This window comes from Saimiri boliviensis, chromosome 4, assembly GCF_048565385.1.
Source record: "Saimiri boliviensis isolate mSaiBol1 chromosome 4, mSaiBol1.pri, whole genome shotgun sequence".
NCBI classification, from domain to species: Eukaryota; Metazoa; Chordata; class Mammalia; order Primates; family Cebidae; genus Saimiri; species Saimiri boliviensis.
This window is the reverse complement of record NC_133452.1, coordinates 19684173-19697146: the sequence shown is the minus strand read 5'-3', so window position 1 is coordinate 19697146 and position 12974 is coordinate 19684173. Positions and strand designations below refer to the sequence as shown.

The following is a 12974-nucleotide window of genomic DNA, read 5'->3' as shown; positions in this document are numbered from 1 at the left end:
ATATTTGTAAGAGTCAAATATAATGCTAAGCAGGTTAGGCATGTAACTGAGGCTCATTCATTTTCACTTTTGTACAGTATTCTATGATATGACTATATCACAATTTATTCTACTGTTGATGAACCTTTGGTCTATTTCTAGTTTAGGACTATAAACTATCTCTGTAAACATTTTAATACTAGTCTTGTACATATGTGCATGCATTTTTCTGGTGCATACATGGAATTGCAGTCACGGTGTGAAGGGCCTGGTGATGTATCACACAAATCCCCCTTTAAGGAAGGGCTTGCTGCCTCTACTGCTGGGAGTACTGTCGGTCTTTCCAGGGATGGCCTCTGCTGTAGACAGCTATCTCTCCTGAGATCCCACCTCTCCCAGTTTGGCCCACGTTTAATGACTGACTGCAGCAGTCATATAAAGGCCCAGCTATTACGGCCTCACTTGAGACAATTCTGACGGGCAATTTTAGTTTCCCAAAACAGCCCTTGCTGGGATTGAGGCCATCTCTCAGCTTGCATTGCAACTTGGCTTCTTCTGCCCCATCTTGCTTCTTTCCTCTTCCTTCCACAGGTTTTGATTCTGAAGATACTTCCTATAAACATTCCACATGCTAGACTCAGTCAGAGTCAGCTTCTTGAAGAACCCAAGTAGAGACATGTAAGGTACACCTCTAGCCACAATACTGAGTTTTAAAATCTTATTTGTGCTGTTCAACAATTTTGGAAAAATTTCAGACATTGTCTTTTCAAATATTGCCTCTGCCCCGTTCCCTCCCTCTCTTCTCCTTTCAGGACTCCAATTAAATGGTTCGACCTTCTCACTTTCTTTTACTTTCTCACCTATGTTCTCTGTCTTTCTCTTTCCATACTACATTTTGGATAGGCAAGAAGAAACTATCTTCCTATCGATTCATTTCCTCTTTAGCTGTGCCTACTTTAATGTTAGACCTATTAATCGAATGTTTGGGTTGTTTTCATTTTTGTTTCTAGAGGGTCTCTTTAGTTCTTTTTTCAAATTTCCTGTCACTCTTTTCTGCCAAAGTCTTCCTTGGACATAGTGAGCAGAGTTGTTTCATGATCTGTGGCTAATAACCCCAGTGTCATACATCATTGTTGATCTGTTTCTGATGCCCATAGTTTCTTAATGGCTCTTATCTATGACTTCATGTTTTCTTAAATACACTGTTATCTTTCACTGTTTGCTGGTCACTCTTTTGGAAAATTAGTTATAAAAACTTCATGAGGTCTAGGATGTTGGTACTTATTCCCAGAAAAAATTCACTTTTGTGCTTACAAGGTGTGACACTAACACTCTGGGCTGACTTTAACCTAAGGTCAAAGCCTGTGGTTCCCTAGAACACTCAAATGATATTATCTTAGGCTGCAAGCACATAGGAGGCTGGTTTATTTAAAACTCCCCCTTACTGTGACACTGTAGACCTTCAGGGTCTCAGCTTAAAGTGTAGGGGCTGTCAAGCTCCCAGCCCCGGGTAGACCTGGGATTTTGGCTTTTGTTATCACACCCTTTATCTCAGATCAACCTCTGAGCTGTTTCTGAGTAACTGGAAAATGTGTAATACTCTCAGCATTCGAATCCTGGTCTACCTCTGTGGTGCCAATCTTCGGCTAGATTTTGACTGTCATTTCCTACAGTAATAGATGAGCATTCCAATGCATACAAGGAAATGTTTTAAAATGTATTTTACAAACGATTTCAGTTTGTTTTTGTTTTTCTAGATTACAGTGTTTATAAAATTTCCCTAATTAACCATTACTGAAAGTGGAAATCCTTTAATAGAGGCCACAACCACAATTGCAACAGCTATAACCACAGCTGCATCAGCTAATCAGTGAGATCAAAATGGATTTATGGCTGGGTGAAGTGGCTCATGCCCGTAATTCCAGCACTTTGAGAGGCAGAGGAGGAAGGATTGCTTGAGTCCAAGAGATAGAAACATGTCTCCAAAAAAAAATTAATTAAAATTTAAATAAACAATTCCCCCCCACCCCCCCAAAAAAAAGCCTCTAAGTAGATTTGTATCTACTAAAAGAAGAAAGTAACAAGTTACTATCTTCTATCACACGGCTCCAGGCATGGGATATGCATTATATCAAGCACATATCATTGGGTTTTGGGGAGGCTGTCAATGAGGAAGCTATATAACAGCATCATATTCCGTTTTCTAAAGATAACAGTTCAGGTAGTATAATAATGATTCAGATAAGACACAAACACATGCACACACATACATTTTAATGGTTTAAAAGATCCTCAATTTGTTACTTTAGGAAAGAGTGCTGAGTATTTTCAGCAATATCATCATGGCAGGCTGATGATCTGTTCTTATCAATAGGAGTTATTTTCTGTGGTGATATGGCTTCTCTGAACCCGTTCCCATCGGGCTGAAAAATATTAAGGCAGGTTTATTAAAGAATGAATTGTGACATAAAAGAACCATCTACTCATTAGAGCCCAACAATATTTTCAGTGTTTACTCCATGGACAGCATTCTCAGTGAAGCTTTCTTTGTGTGATTCAATTTTCACTGAAAAAATTCCAACTCATAGCAATTTATTCTGATTTGATATACTGAGGTTTACTTTCTCTACTGGCCTCATTTTGGTATATTTTGCCTGCTAGGTTCTAGGAACTGATAAAACTCGGCAAAACCAGAAGCCCAAGACCAGCCTAAGACAAGCAAGGAATATCTTTTTTTTTTTTTTTTTTTTTTTTTTTTTTGCCATCTGAACTTTTTTAAAAAATAATTTCAAGTGTTTGAAGACAGCGTCTTAGAATTTTTTTCTGTTCAAATCTTTGTAGTTCAGACCAAAAGTATATCTTTTCATGAGCTTAAGTGAAATAAAGAAACATTTAGTATTCAGAAGAAGAGCTGTGAAATTTTTGATATATAACCAACAATTTTGAAAGTATTGGAATGAAATATCTGGGAATTTGACAATACAGTCTTCAGAAGCCTTGCTTGTAGAGACTAGCTTGAACTTCATAGCGTTATTTATTGGAAAATCTCCTTTTAAAATGTGATAATTGGGTGATAATTGTGCTTGGTGAAGCTTTTAGTGCACTAGACACATTGTCCTTCTTATATTTTGCTGTATATGTGGGCTTATTTTCTTTCTCCTCAGTTTTATCATTTTTAGTTTCAATGATTGACCCTTCTGTTGCATCTTCATATTCTCTAGTGACAGATTATGAACTTTCAGAACTGTTTGAACAGGAGGGTAATGGGAAAACAGAATAAGTGGCAGAAGCAGGGAGACATAATGCAAACTTAAATGTAACAGTTTTTTTTTCTTATGTTTAATCGTTTGGTGTCTTGTTTAAAAAATCCTTCTCCACTCTAAAGTTATGAAGATATTCTCTTATATTCTCTTCTAAAAGCTTTTAAAATAAGTTTTTCATATTTAGAATTGTGGTGAGAACATTCAACATCCTATTATTCTCAATCTCTGATGGAAGGGTTTCAAAGTTTCATCGTTACCATAGCTAGATGTGGTGGGGTTTTTCCCTCCATAGTTAGATTACCAGATTAAGAAAATTCCTTTCTACTCCAAATTTACTAAGAGATAAATTTCAAGTGTTACCTAACACGTTTTCTGCATTATAATGATTTTTGTGGTTGATATTCTTTAGCTTTTTAATGTGACAAAAGAATGGTTGTTTTTCTAATGTTCAATTAACCTTGTATACCTGGGATAATCCCAACTTGGCCAAGATGTATTTTTTTTAATACATTGCTGAAGTCTATTATTAACATTTTGTGTAGAATTTTTGTACCATGTTTGTGAGGAAGTTGAGTCTGTAGTTTTTTGTTCTTTTAATGCCCTACTTCTGTTTGGTATCAAGGTTGTGATCATTCCATAAAATGAATTGGAGGGTGTTTACTCTTTTTCTATTGTTGGGAAGAGTTTGAGAATTTAGCGATATTATCTCTGTGAAAGTTTGAGAATTTAGCAGTATTATCTCTGTGAACTCCTTCACGAAGCTATCTGGACCTACAGTTGCTTTCTGTCTTAGGAAAATCTTTGCTTACTAATTCAACTTATTTAATAGCAGACCTTTCAGTTTTTCTGTTTTGAAGTTAGTTTTGGCAGGTTATATTTTAAGAAATTTTGTCTGTTTTGTATAATTTTTCTAATATATTGGTATAATAAATATTCTCATACTCTTCATTAAGTGACAATAACATCTATTTGTTATTTATGCTTTCCTTTTTCTTGATCAATCTTGCCAGGGGATTGCCAATTTAATCAGTTTCTACAGTGAATCAGCTTCGGTTTTGATGTTTCTCCCTATTGGATGTTTGTTGTTGTTTTTCTTTTTTCTTTTTTCTTTTTTTTTTTTTTTTTGAGACAGAGTTTCGCTCTTGTTACCCAGGCTGGAGTGCAACGGCACGATCTCGGCTCAGCGCAACCTCCGCCTCCTGGGTTCAGGCAATTCTCCTGCCTCAGCCTCCTGAGTAGCTGGGATTACAGGCACGCGCCACCATGCCCAGCTAATTTTTTGTATTTTTAGTAGAGACGGGGTTTCACCATGCTGACCAGGATGGTCTCGATCTCTTGACCTCGTGATCCACCTGCCTCAGCCTCCCAAAGTGCTGGGATTACAGGCTTGAGCCACCGCGCCCGGCCTGTTGTTGTTTTTCTTAATATGTCATATTTGATATTTACTTCTTTCTACAGTCTTTGGGTTTATTTGGTTATTTTTTTCTAAATTCTTGAAACTGATTTTTAATTCATTACTTTTTAGAGTTTCTATCTGATGTATGTATATAAGGCTTTGAATCTCCCTCTACATATAATATTTTAGTGTTATTGCATAGATTTTTCAATATGTAATAATTTCATATTCTAATTTTAAAATATTTTCTAATTTTCATTAAGGTATTTTTTAAGTTATCTTTTTGTTACTAATTTAATTGCATTACAGTCAGAGATCATTATCTATCGGGCCGTTAAAATGCAGTAAGAATTATTTTCTGGTCCAATAACTCTGCTTAAAAAGAATGTGTGTTCTGGCCAGGCACGGTGGCTTACACCTATAACCCCAACACTTTGGGAGGCCGAGGTGGGTGGATCACGACGTGAGGTGATCGAGACCATCCTGGCTAACACGGTGAAACCCCGTCTCTATTAAAAATACAAAAATTAGCTGGGTGTGGTGGCACACTTGTAGTCCCAACTACTAGGAAGGCTGAGGAAGGAGAATGGCTTGAACCCAGGAAGCAGAGGTTGCAGTGAGCCGAGATTGTGCCACTGCACTCAAGCCTGGTAACAGAGCGAGACTCTGTCTAAAAAAATATATATATGTTTTCTGTAACATGTGGTCATTTTTGTCAATTGCCTTGAAATCTTCTGTATCCTTACTGCTTTTCTTTCTTCTGCTTATTCTTTTATTACTGAGAGGGATATGTTAAGATCTTTCATTGTGTTGTGGATTTTTACATTTCTTCTTGGAAGTCTGTCTTGAGGTCACGTAATGCAATTGCATACATATTTAAAATTATGTTTTCCCAGTAAATTAAGTTGTATTATTATAAACTGACCCTTTTTATTATCAACAATGCTTTTCGCCTTAATTTTTTTCAACTAATATAGTTATGTGATACATGATATGACTTTCAACCTTTCTATATGCTTATGTTTTAGATGTGTCACTTGTAAACAACATACTTGGAGTTAAAATAAATCATTGGCCTTTATCGGGAGCATTTAGTTTATTTATATTTAATGCAACTATTCTTGTCATGGTTAAAAATTCAGCTATTTCTGTTGTTCTTCCTGAGGTAATTTTTTTTTCTCTAGCTGCTTTTAAGATTTTTATATTTTATTGTAAAAATTATAGTTTTTAAAAATAACTCTTTGTTTTACAGGGCCTTAGAGTAAAAATGTGTCATTTACACAGCTTACCTATAGACAAGAAGCCTGAAATAACTTGTAGTTTTGCATCTAATGCAGACCCTAACTTACTTCCATTGTTGTCAGGATTAATTATGAAACTGAAGTTTGCTGCCTTCCTTTTAATCGTATTCTTCCCCTTGTAGCAACTGTGTTTAATGTCATTAAAAATAACCAGGTGCAATAGTGCACACCTGTACTCCCAGCTACTCAGGAGGCTGAGGCTGTAGGAGTCCTTGAGGCCAGGAGTTTGAATTCAGCCTGGACAACATAGCAAGACCCCATTTCTAATTTTTAAAAAAGAGAAAGGAAAAGGTTTTTGGGGAAAAAAAAAAAAAAAAAAAAAACTTACCAGACCTCTTAAATCTGTATATTTGGTATGTTTCATGAGTTCTGCTAAAATATCAGATGTTATCTTTTCAAATTTTGCCTCCACCACATTCTATTTGAATCAAATGATCAAATGTATATTAGACATTCTCACTCTTCACTCTGCTCTATTTTTTCTTATCCTTTTTCTATGTTTTCTATCTTTTTGTCTTTCCTTGCACAATTCTAGGTGTTTTCTTTTGACTTATCTCCCAGTTCATTAATTTTTCTGTAGCTAGTCTAACCTGATAGTCAACCATCTTTTTAAGTTCTTAATTCTATTATTTTTCAGTTCCAGAAGTTCTCTATTCTTTCAGATTGTTTATATTACTTTTTATTCTTTATTTTTGTTATTCCAGAAGTTCTCCATTTTTTTCAGATTGCTTATATTACCTTTTATCCTTTATTTTTGCTGGTGTTTTTGTTTTTTCTTCTATTGATTTATTTATTTTGCCTTTTATTCTTTTCTGTACCCTATAGATTTAAATGTTTGTCTTTTTTCTCTAAATACAGTAATCATAGTTGTTTTATCTTCTGGGTCTGCTAATTCCAATATGTGGAGTCTTTGGGCATCTGTCTTTAAATTGCTTCTACTGTTCCTTGTCCAAGATGTTTTCTTCTCTTTGTGCCTGATTGCCTTTGGTGGGTTGCTGATAATTATATTTAAAATTATTTATATATTGGCATTTGCTTTTGCTAGACAACTGGGGTACTTTTGGGCAGGCCAAGTTTACTCCAAGTTCAACTTTGAGGCAAGACTTATCAAACTGATATAAACCCTTGAGGAATAATTTATTTATGATTCACACTTTCCCTAGGATTTAGTTTTGGGTCCTAGCTTATTGGACTTCCCATCGTGTGTGGGCCTGGGCTTTGATATTTGTCACCCTTGGTCCCTGAATATGTATATAAATGGAAATATATAAAAATGGAATTTAAATGTGTAGGGATTGGCAAATGCAGTAGGGAAAAAAAGTGTATCTTCTGTGCTTATTTACCTGTGTGAGTTCATATTTTCTTTGGCCTGCAAATTTCTTGCTATGTTGTAGGCTCAATAATTTTTAAAAGACTTTGAAAAGTGTTTTATTTAGAGATCCAAGTGATTTTCAGCTGATGGGAGATTGTTTCAAATAACCTAGTCCATCATTAATAGGCATTTGAATTCCTCATCTTTTTGTAGATAAAATTTTTCTTTTTCTTCATTTATGATTAGTCTGGAGATTTTGCTTGTTTTTTCTTTGTTTTCGAGGGGGGTGTTTTGGTTTTGTTTTGTTTTGTTTTTGATATTCTGTTGGCCAGGTTGGAGTACAGTGGCGCAATCTTGGCTCACTACAACCTCTGCCTCCCAGGTTCAAGTAATTCTTGTGCCTCAGCCTCCCAAGTAGCTGGGATTACAGGCATCCACCACCATGCCTGGCTAATTTTTGTATTTTTAGTAGAGACGGGGTTTCACCACATTGACCAGGCTGGTCCTGAACTCCCAAGCTCAAGTGATACACCACTTCGGCCTCCTAAAATGCTGGGATTACAGACCTGAGCCACCATGCCTGGACTTTTCTTTGTTTTGTTTGTTTGTTTGTTTGTTTTGTTTTTAAAGAGACTATGTCTCTCTCTCCATTGTTCAGGCTGGAGTGAAGTGGTATGATCATAGCTCACTGCAGCCTTGAACTCCTAGGCTCAAGCAATCCTTCCACCTCAGTCTCCAGAGCGGCTAGAAACACACAGGTGAGCCACTGCACTTAGCTGGAGTTTTAAGGATAGTCAAAATCAGTGATAAGGAGTCTGTAAATCTATTCTTTTTTTATAACCTTACACATTTGAGAACTTTATCTTCTTCTCCCCAGTGGTCATCTTATGATCAAGAGATCATTTAGTTTGTCACCCTTCTTGTTCTTATTTGCAGATGTTGATGAATGGCACGAATCAGAAGAAAATGTTGAACACATCCCGTTTTCTCACACCCGCTATTCTGAGAAGGAAATGGCTAAGAGATCTCAGGAATTTTATGAACTTCTCAATAACAGACGGTCAGTCAGGTTCATAAGTAATGAGCAAGTCCCAATGGAAGTCATTGATAATGTCATCAGAACGGCAGGTTTGTAATTGCAGGTGGGCTCTTTGGAAATGTTAGCCACTTTACTGGTGTGACTCTTAATACTGGAAAAATGTCAAAGTTCTAACGTGGTGAATAAAGTCTAGAGTGATATGTTTATCTATAAAGTCTTACCCAAGGGTTGAGTGACTGCCAGAAACACAATGATTTCTACTTTCCACATTTTGACGATTACAAATTTCTTGGAAGCAGATGTGACAAGAGTTCAAAACTTCTGAAATTATTCAGTTTATGAACTTTTAATTAAACACCAAGATTTCTGATCAAATCATTATATTAATGTCTCAATGGAGATACATGTTCTTTCTTTCCCCTCCCCTTAAGACACAATAGACACACACGCATTCACATACTCACAGTTAAATTCATTTTTGAGGGGAAGCAAATTTCTCATATTACACACTGTGATGCTGTAGTACAGTATTCCCATAAACTAGCAAAATTTACTTATGTGAATTTGCAAAGTAAACCAAAGGAAGAAAAAAACATTTCTAATGTAAATTAATTTTTCCAGTGAGGAAAAAAAATATGAGCTACAGAAAATGGGGAGAAGAGATAAGAGAAAGCTCCCTACTTGAGAATCTCCTGTGATTGGAGTCTTATTCTTATGTAAACCACATTTAAGTTTATTTGCAAAAATTATCACATGCCCACTATGAATCCGTAGTCCAACATGAAAGGAAGCAAGAATAAAATATTTCACTTTAGTTATAAATACAAATGCATTAGATTGTTGAGTCCTTAGTCTAATTAATGGCAGTTACTAAACTTCCCCTTTATCTGTATCTGTATTTCTATATGTGTATGTACACATATGCTGTTAAGGTAAATTTGGCACAAGTAAAAACATTAGGGAAAAATTTATTTCTTATGTCAAGAGATACAAATATTTAGTAAACAAATAAAATGAATACAAAGTTAACTGGAATCACTCTGTACAGTAATTTGGGCCTCATGTTTAGCTTTTGACTTGCATTTCCCAAGCCAGTTGTGAGTTCTAGTGCTGGGAGTGATGTGTGGCAAGCAAGAACCCCAACAAGAGTCTTCAGCACTTCCTCCATAGGTGGAGCTTATTTCATTAAACTACCCATGGGAAGGAAGGAACAGTTGCTTCTGAAATATCCCACCCATAAGTCACTGTGGTCTGTTCTTGGGAACAGTGGGTCATCTCTAGGGCTGAGGGGTAACACCCAGATCAGAAGCCGGCCCCTACTCTTACTGGAATCCCATCGGGAATTGAAGTTCCTTAGACAAAGGTGAAGCTTTGCCCTGGGACACTGGAACTGATCAAGGTGTGGGCTGAGGGTTCCCGAAGTCCCTGGTAATAGAATGACACCCAGCCATGAGTATTGAGTACGCACGGCTAAGAATATGCATGGCCCTGCATATTGAGTACCCATGGCTAAGAATATGCATGGCTCTGCGTATTGAGTACCCATGGCTAAAAATAGACATGGCCGTTCGTATTGAGTACCCATGGCTAAGGATTCCCCAACTGTTGTGTGTCCCCAAGGACAGGACAAACCTCACAGTGTCACACTCATAGCTTTGATATAGGGACCAAACTATGTATAGCTAAGTTGCCTTTTGAGTAGTGTTTTAAAAACCATCTTACCATGTACATTTTGTCTTCTTCAACAAACTTCACAACTTTATTATTTTTCAAGAATATCAAAACAAATGAGAGTCTGGAGAATTCTGGCTATCAAAATTTTGAAAACTTTGAAATTTTGAAAACCCTCTGAATCTTTCCTTAGCAGTTGTGGTGCAGTTACTTGGGTACATTTTCTCCCACATATTTAGAGAAGCAGAGGCAAGTTCCCACAGTGCTGGAACTAGTGGGCTTGATCACTGATCAGTTGGCTTGATGCTGAACAAAATGGACTTGGCAGCAGCATAACAGGGTCCACTGCCAGGCATTTGTTTTCTAGATTATCTAACTTCATTTTGAGCAAGTATACATTATTTTTATTTTTTATTTTTGAGACAGAGTTTCACTCTTGTTACCCAGGCTGGAGTGCAATGGCTTGATCTCAGATCACTGCAACCTCTGCCTCCCAAGTTCAAGCAATTCTCCTGTCTCAGCATCCTGAGTAGCTGAGATTACAGGTGCCCGCCACCACACCCAGCTAATTTTTGTATTTTTTGTAGAGACAGTGTTTCACCATGTTGACTAGGCTGGTCTTGAACTCCAGACCTCAGATAATCCACCCACCTCAGCCTCCCAAAGTGCTGGGATTATAGGCATTAGCCACTGTGCCTAGCCAAGTATGAGTTATTATGTTTATCCTTAAAAACATTTTTTTAAGAGACAGGATGCCACTCTGTTGCCAGGCTAGAGTGCAATGGTGCAATCATGGCTCACTGCCTCCCAAGCTCAAGTGATCCTCTCACCTCTGCCTCCCAAGTAGCTGGGATTACAGGCACACACAACCACACCCTGCTAGTTAAAAAAAGAAATTCTGCAAAATTTTTTTGATCCTCCAGCCCCAGCCTCCCAAAATGCTTGGACTACAGGGAGGAGGCACCACACCCAGCCTTTCCTTAATTTGCAGCCTCACACTTTCCTGCAGTTTTAATTTCTGATTTTAATGGAATGGGTGACAGGAACAGCCCCGAGTGGGGCCCACACAGAGCCTTGGACCTTCGTGGTTGTGAAGGACCCAGACATGAAGCACAAGATTCGAAAGATCATCGAGGAGGAAGAGGAGATCAACTACATGAAAAGAATGGGGCATCGCTGGGTCTCAGACCTCAAGAAACTGAGGTACAAACTGAAACAAGGGCTCTCTCAACAAGGCAATTTTTACTTTCTGCAGGAAAGGTACCCTTGCTGGCCATCTTGTCACAAGAGTACAATGAACAAAGGAAAAGCAGACATATTTATCCTTTATGCATGTGGGGTTGTCCTTACTGCTGTGTCTGATCTCCACTGGTTGGAGCCAGACTTCACAATCTAAACTAAAACCCAATTGGCTAATAACTTAAAACTTTTCTAAACAGACAAAAGCAATGGAGAACAAAAAGGAAGTCCAAATAAGGAAGGAGCATAGGCTGCGAGCTGAGACATGCATGTGAGCATGTCCAGCACAGATATCTTGGTTAATATAGAAGGACATAGAATGTACTACGTGCCTGTAAGCATATTTAACAGCTACATAGGATAGGGCTTAACAAAGAGTTATTAACAAAAAGCAAGAAAGATGTATTCTTTAACAAGAAAGAAAACTTTGAAGAAGAACTTTCCTATGTCCCACAATTAGTAAACATGTTTTTATTTTTATCATAAAGAAGCTAAGGCAGTAAAAAGAGAACAAAAAATACAGGCAAATATTCTCAGGAATCTTTTTTCTCTTCCCAGAACCAATTGGATTAAAGAGTACTTGGATACTGCCCCTGTTTTGATTCTCATTTTCAAACAAGTACATGGTTTTGCTGCAAATGGCAAGAAAAAAGTCCACTACTACAATGAGATCAGTGTTTCCATCGCTTGTGGCATCCTGCTAGCTGCCCTGCAGGTATGTTGAGACATCAAGGGTTAAAGGGTGATCTTATTAGAACATTTCAGCTGAGTTTTCCTTCAGAGACATTTGGAAATTTTTTTTTTTTATCTAAAGTAGAATTCCTAAGTAAGGTAACTCTGATGTGAAAACTGACTCTGGAAACCTGGATTGGTGAGTAGGATGGTTCAACAAGCTGGGAATTCACTTAGAACATCATTTCAAGGTTAGAAAAATTGGTGTTGTGTTTGCTGTCATCTGTAACAACACGAAGGTTCAAGGGTTTTGGCAAGCATGCATGAAGAATTTTGGAGCCTAAAAATCACAGAGACGAACTCCCTGGTTACGTTTACTGTTGCTAGCTGAGACGACGGAATGACTGAAAAGCCGTAAGAAGGGCTCTTCACAGAGCCCCTTTTCTGAGAAGTTTGTATTGCACGGCATTAGGAAGATGGTCACGTGCTTTTAAAAAATTCCATCTACATAGGAATGAGTGCAATGCTAACATGAAGTGGAGCAGGATTGCTGTATATATTTTAAACTATTCATGCATTCACTCAACAATGCACTCACTCAGCAAATATTTTCTGAGCTCCTTTTTATTTTCTGCGTTTTTTTTTTTTTTTTTTTGAGACAGTCTCACTCTGTCACTCAGGCTGGAGTACAGTGGTGCCATCACAGCTCACTGTAGCCTCAATCCCCTGGGCTCAAGTGATCCTCCCACCTCAGCCTCCTAAATAGCTGGGACTATAGGATTAGTCCTGGAACCAATTGGACTAAAGAGTACTTGGATACCACCCCTATTTTGATTCTCATTTTCAAACAAGTACGTGGTTTTGCTGCAAATGGCAAGAAAAAAGTCCACTACTACAATGAGATCAGCTGATTTTTGCTTTTTTTGTGTGTGTGTGTAGATGGGGTTTTGCCATATTGCCTAGGCTAGTCTCAACTCCTGAGCTCAAGTGATTCACTCTTCTCAGCCTCCTGAGGTACTGGAATTACAGGCATGAGCCACCATGCCCAGCCTCTATGTGGCAGTTCCTGGGAGCCACCAGGGATAGTTGTCTGATTAGCTGT

At 37.6% G+C, this 12974-nt stretch overlaps 1 protein-coding gene across 2 annotated transcripts in view; it reads left to right on the top strand.

Moving 5' to 3' along the window:
- The window catches only part of IYD (iodotyrosine deiodinase), a 36567-nt gene that overhangs the window by 12117 nt on the left and 11476 nt on the right, over nucleotides 1-12974 (top strand). For both annotated transcript variants that reach the window (XM_074397282.1, XM_003943563.3), the window contains exons 2-4: nucleotides 8188-8379; nucleotides 11005-11164; nucleotides 11759-11915. In XM_074397282.1, the coding sequence (XP_074253383.1) occupies nucleotides 8188-8379; nucleotides 11005-11164; nucleotides 11759-11915 (509 nt within the window). The remainder of the gene's footprint in view (nucleotides 1-8187; nucleotides 8380-11004; nucleotides 11165-11758; nucleotides 11916-12974) is intronic.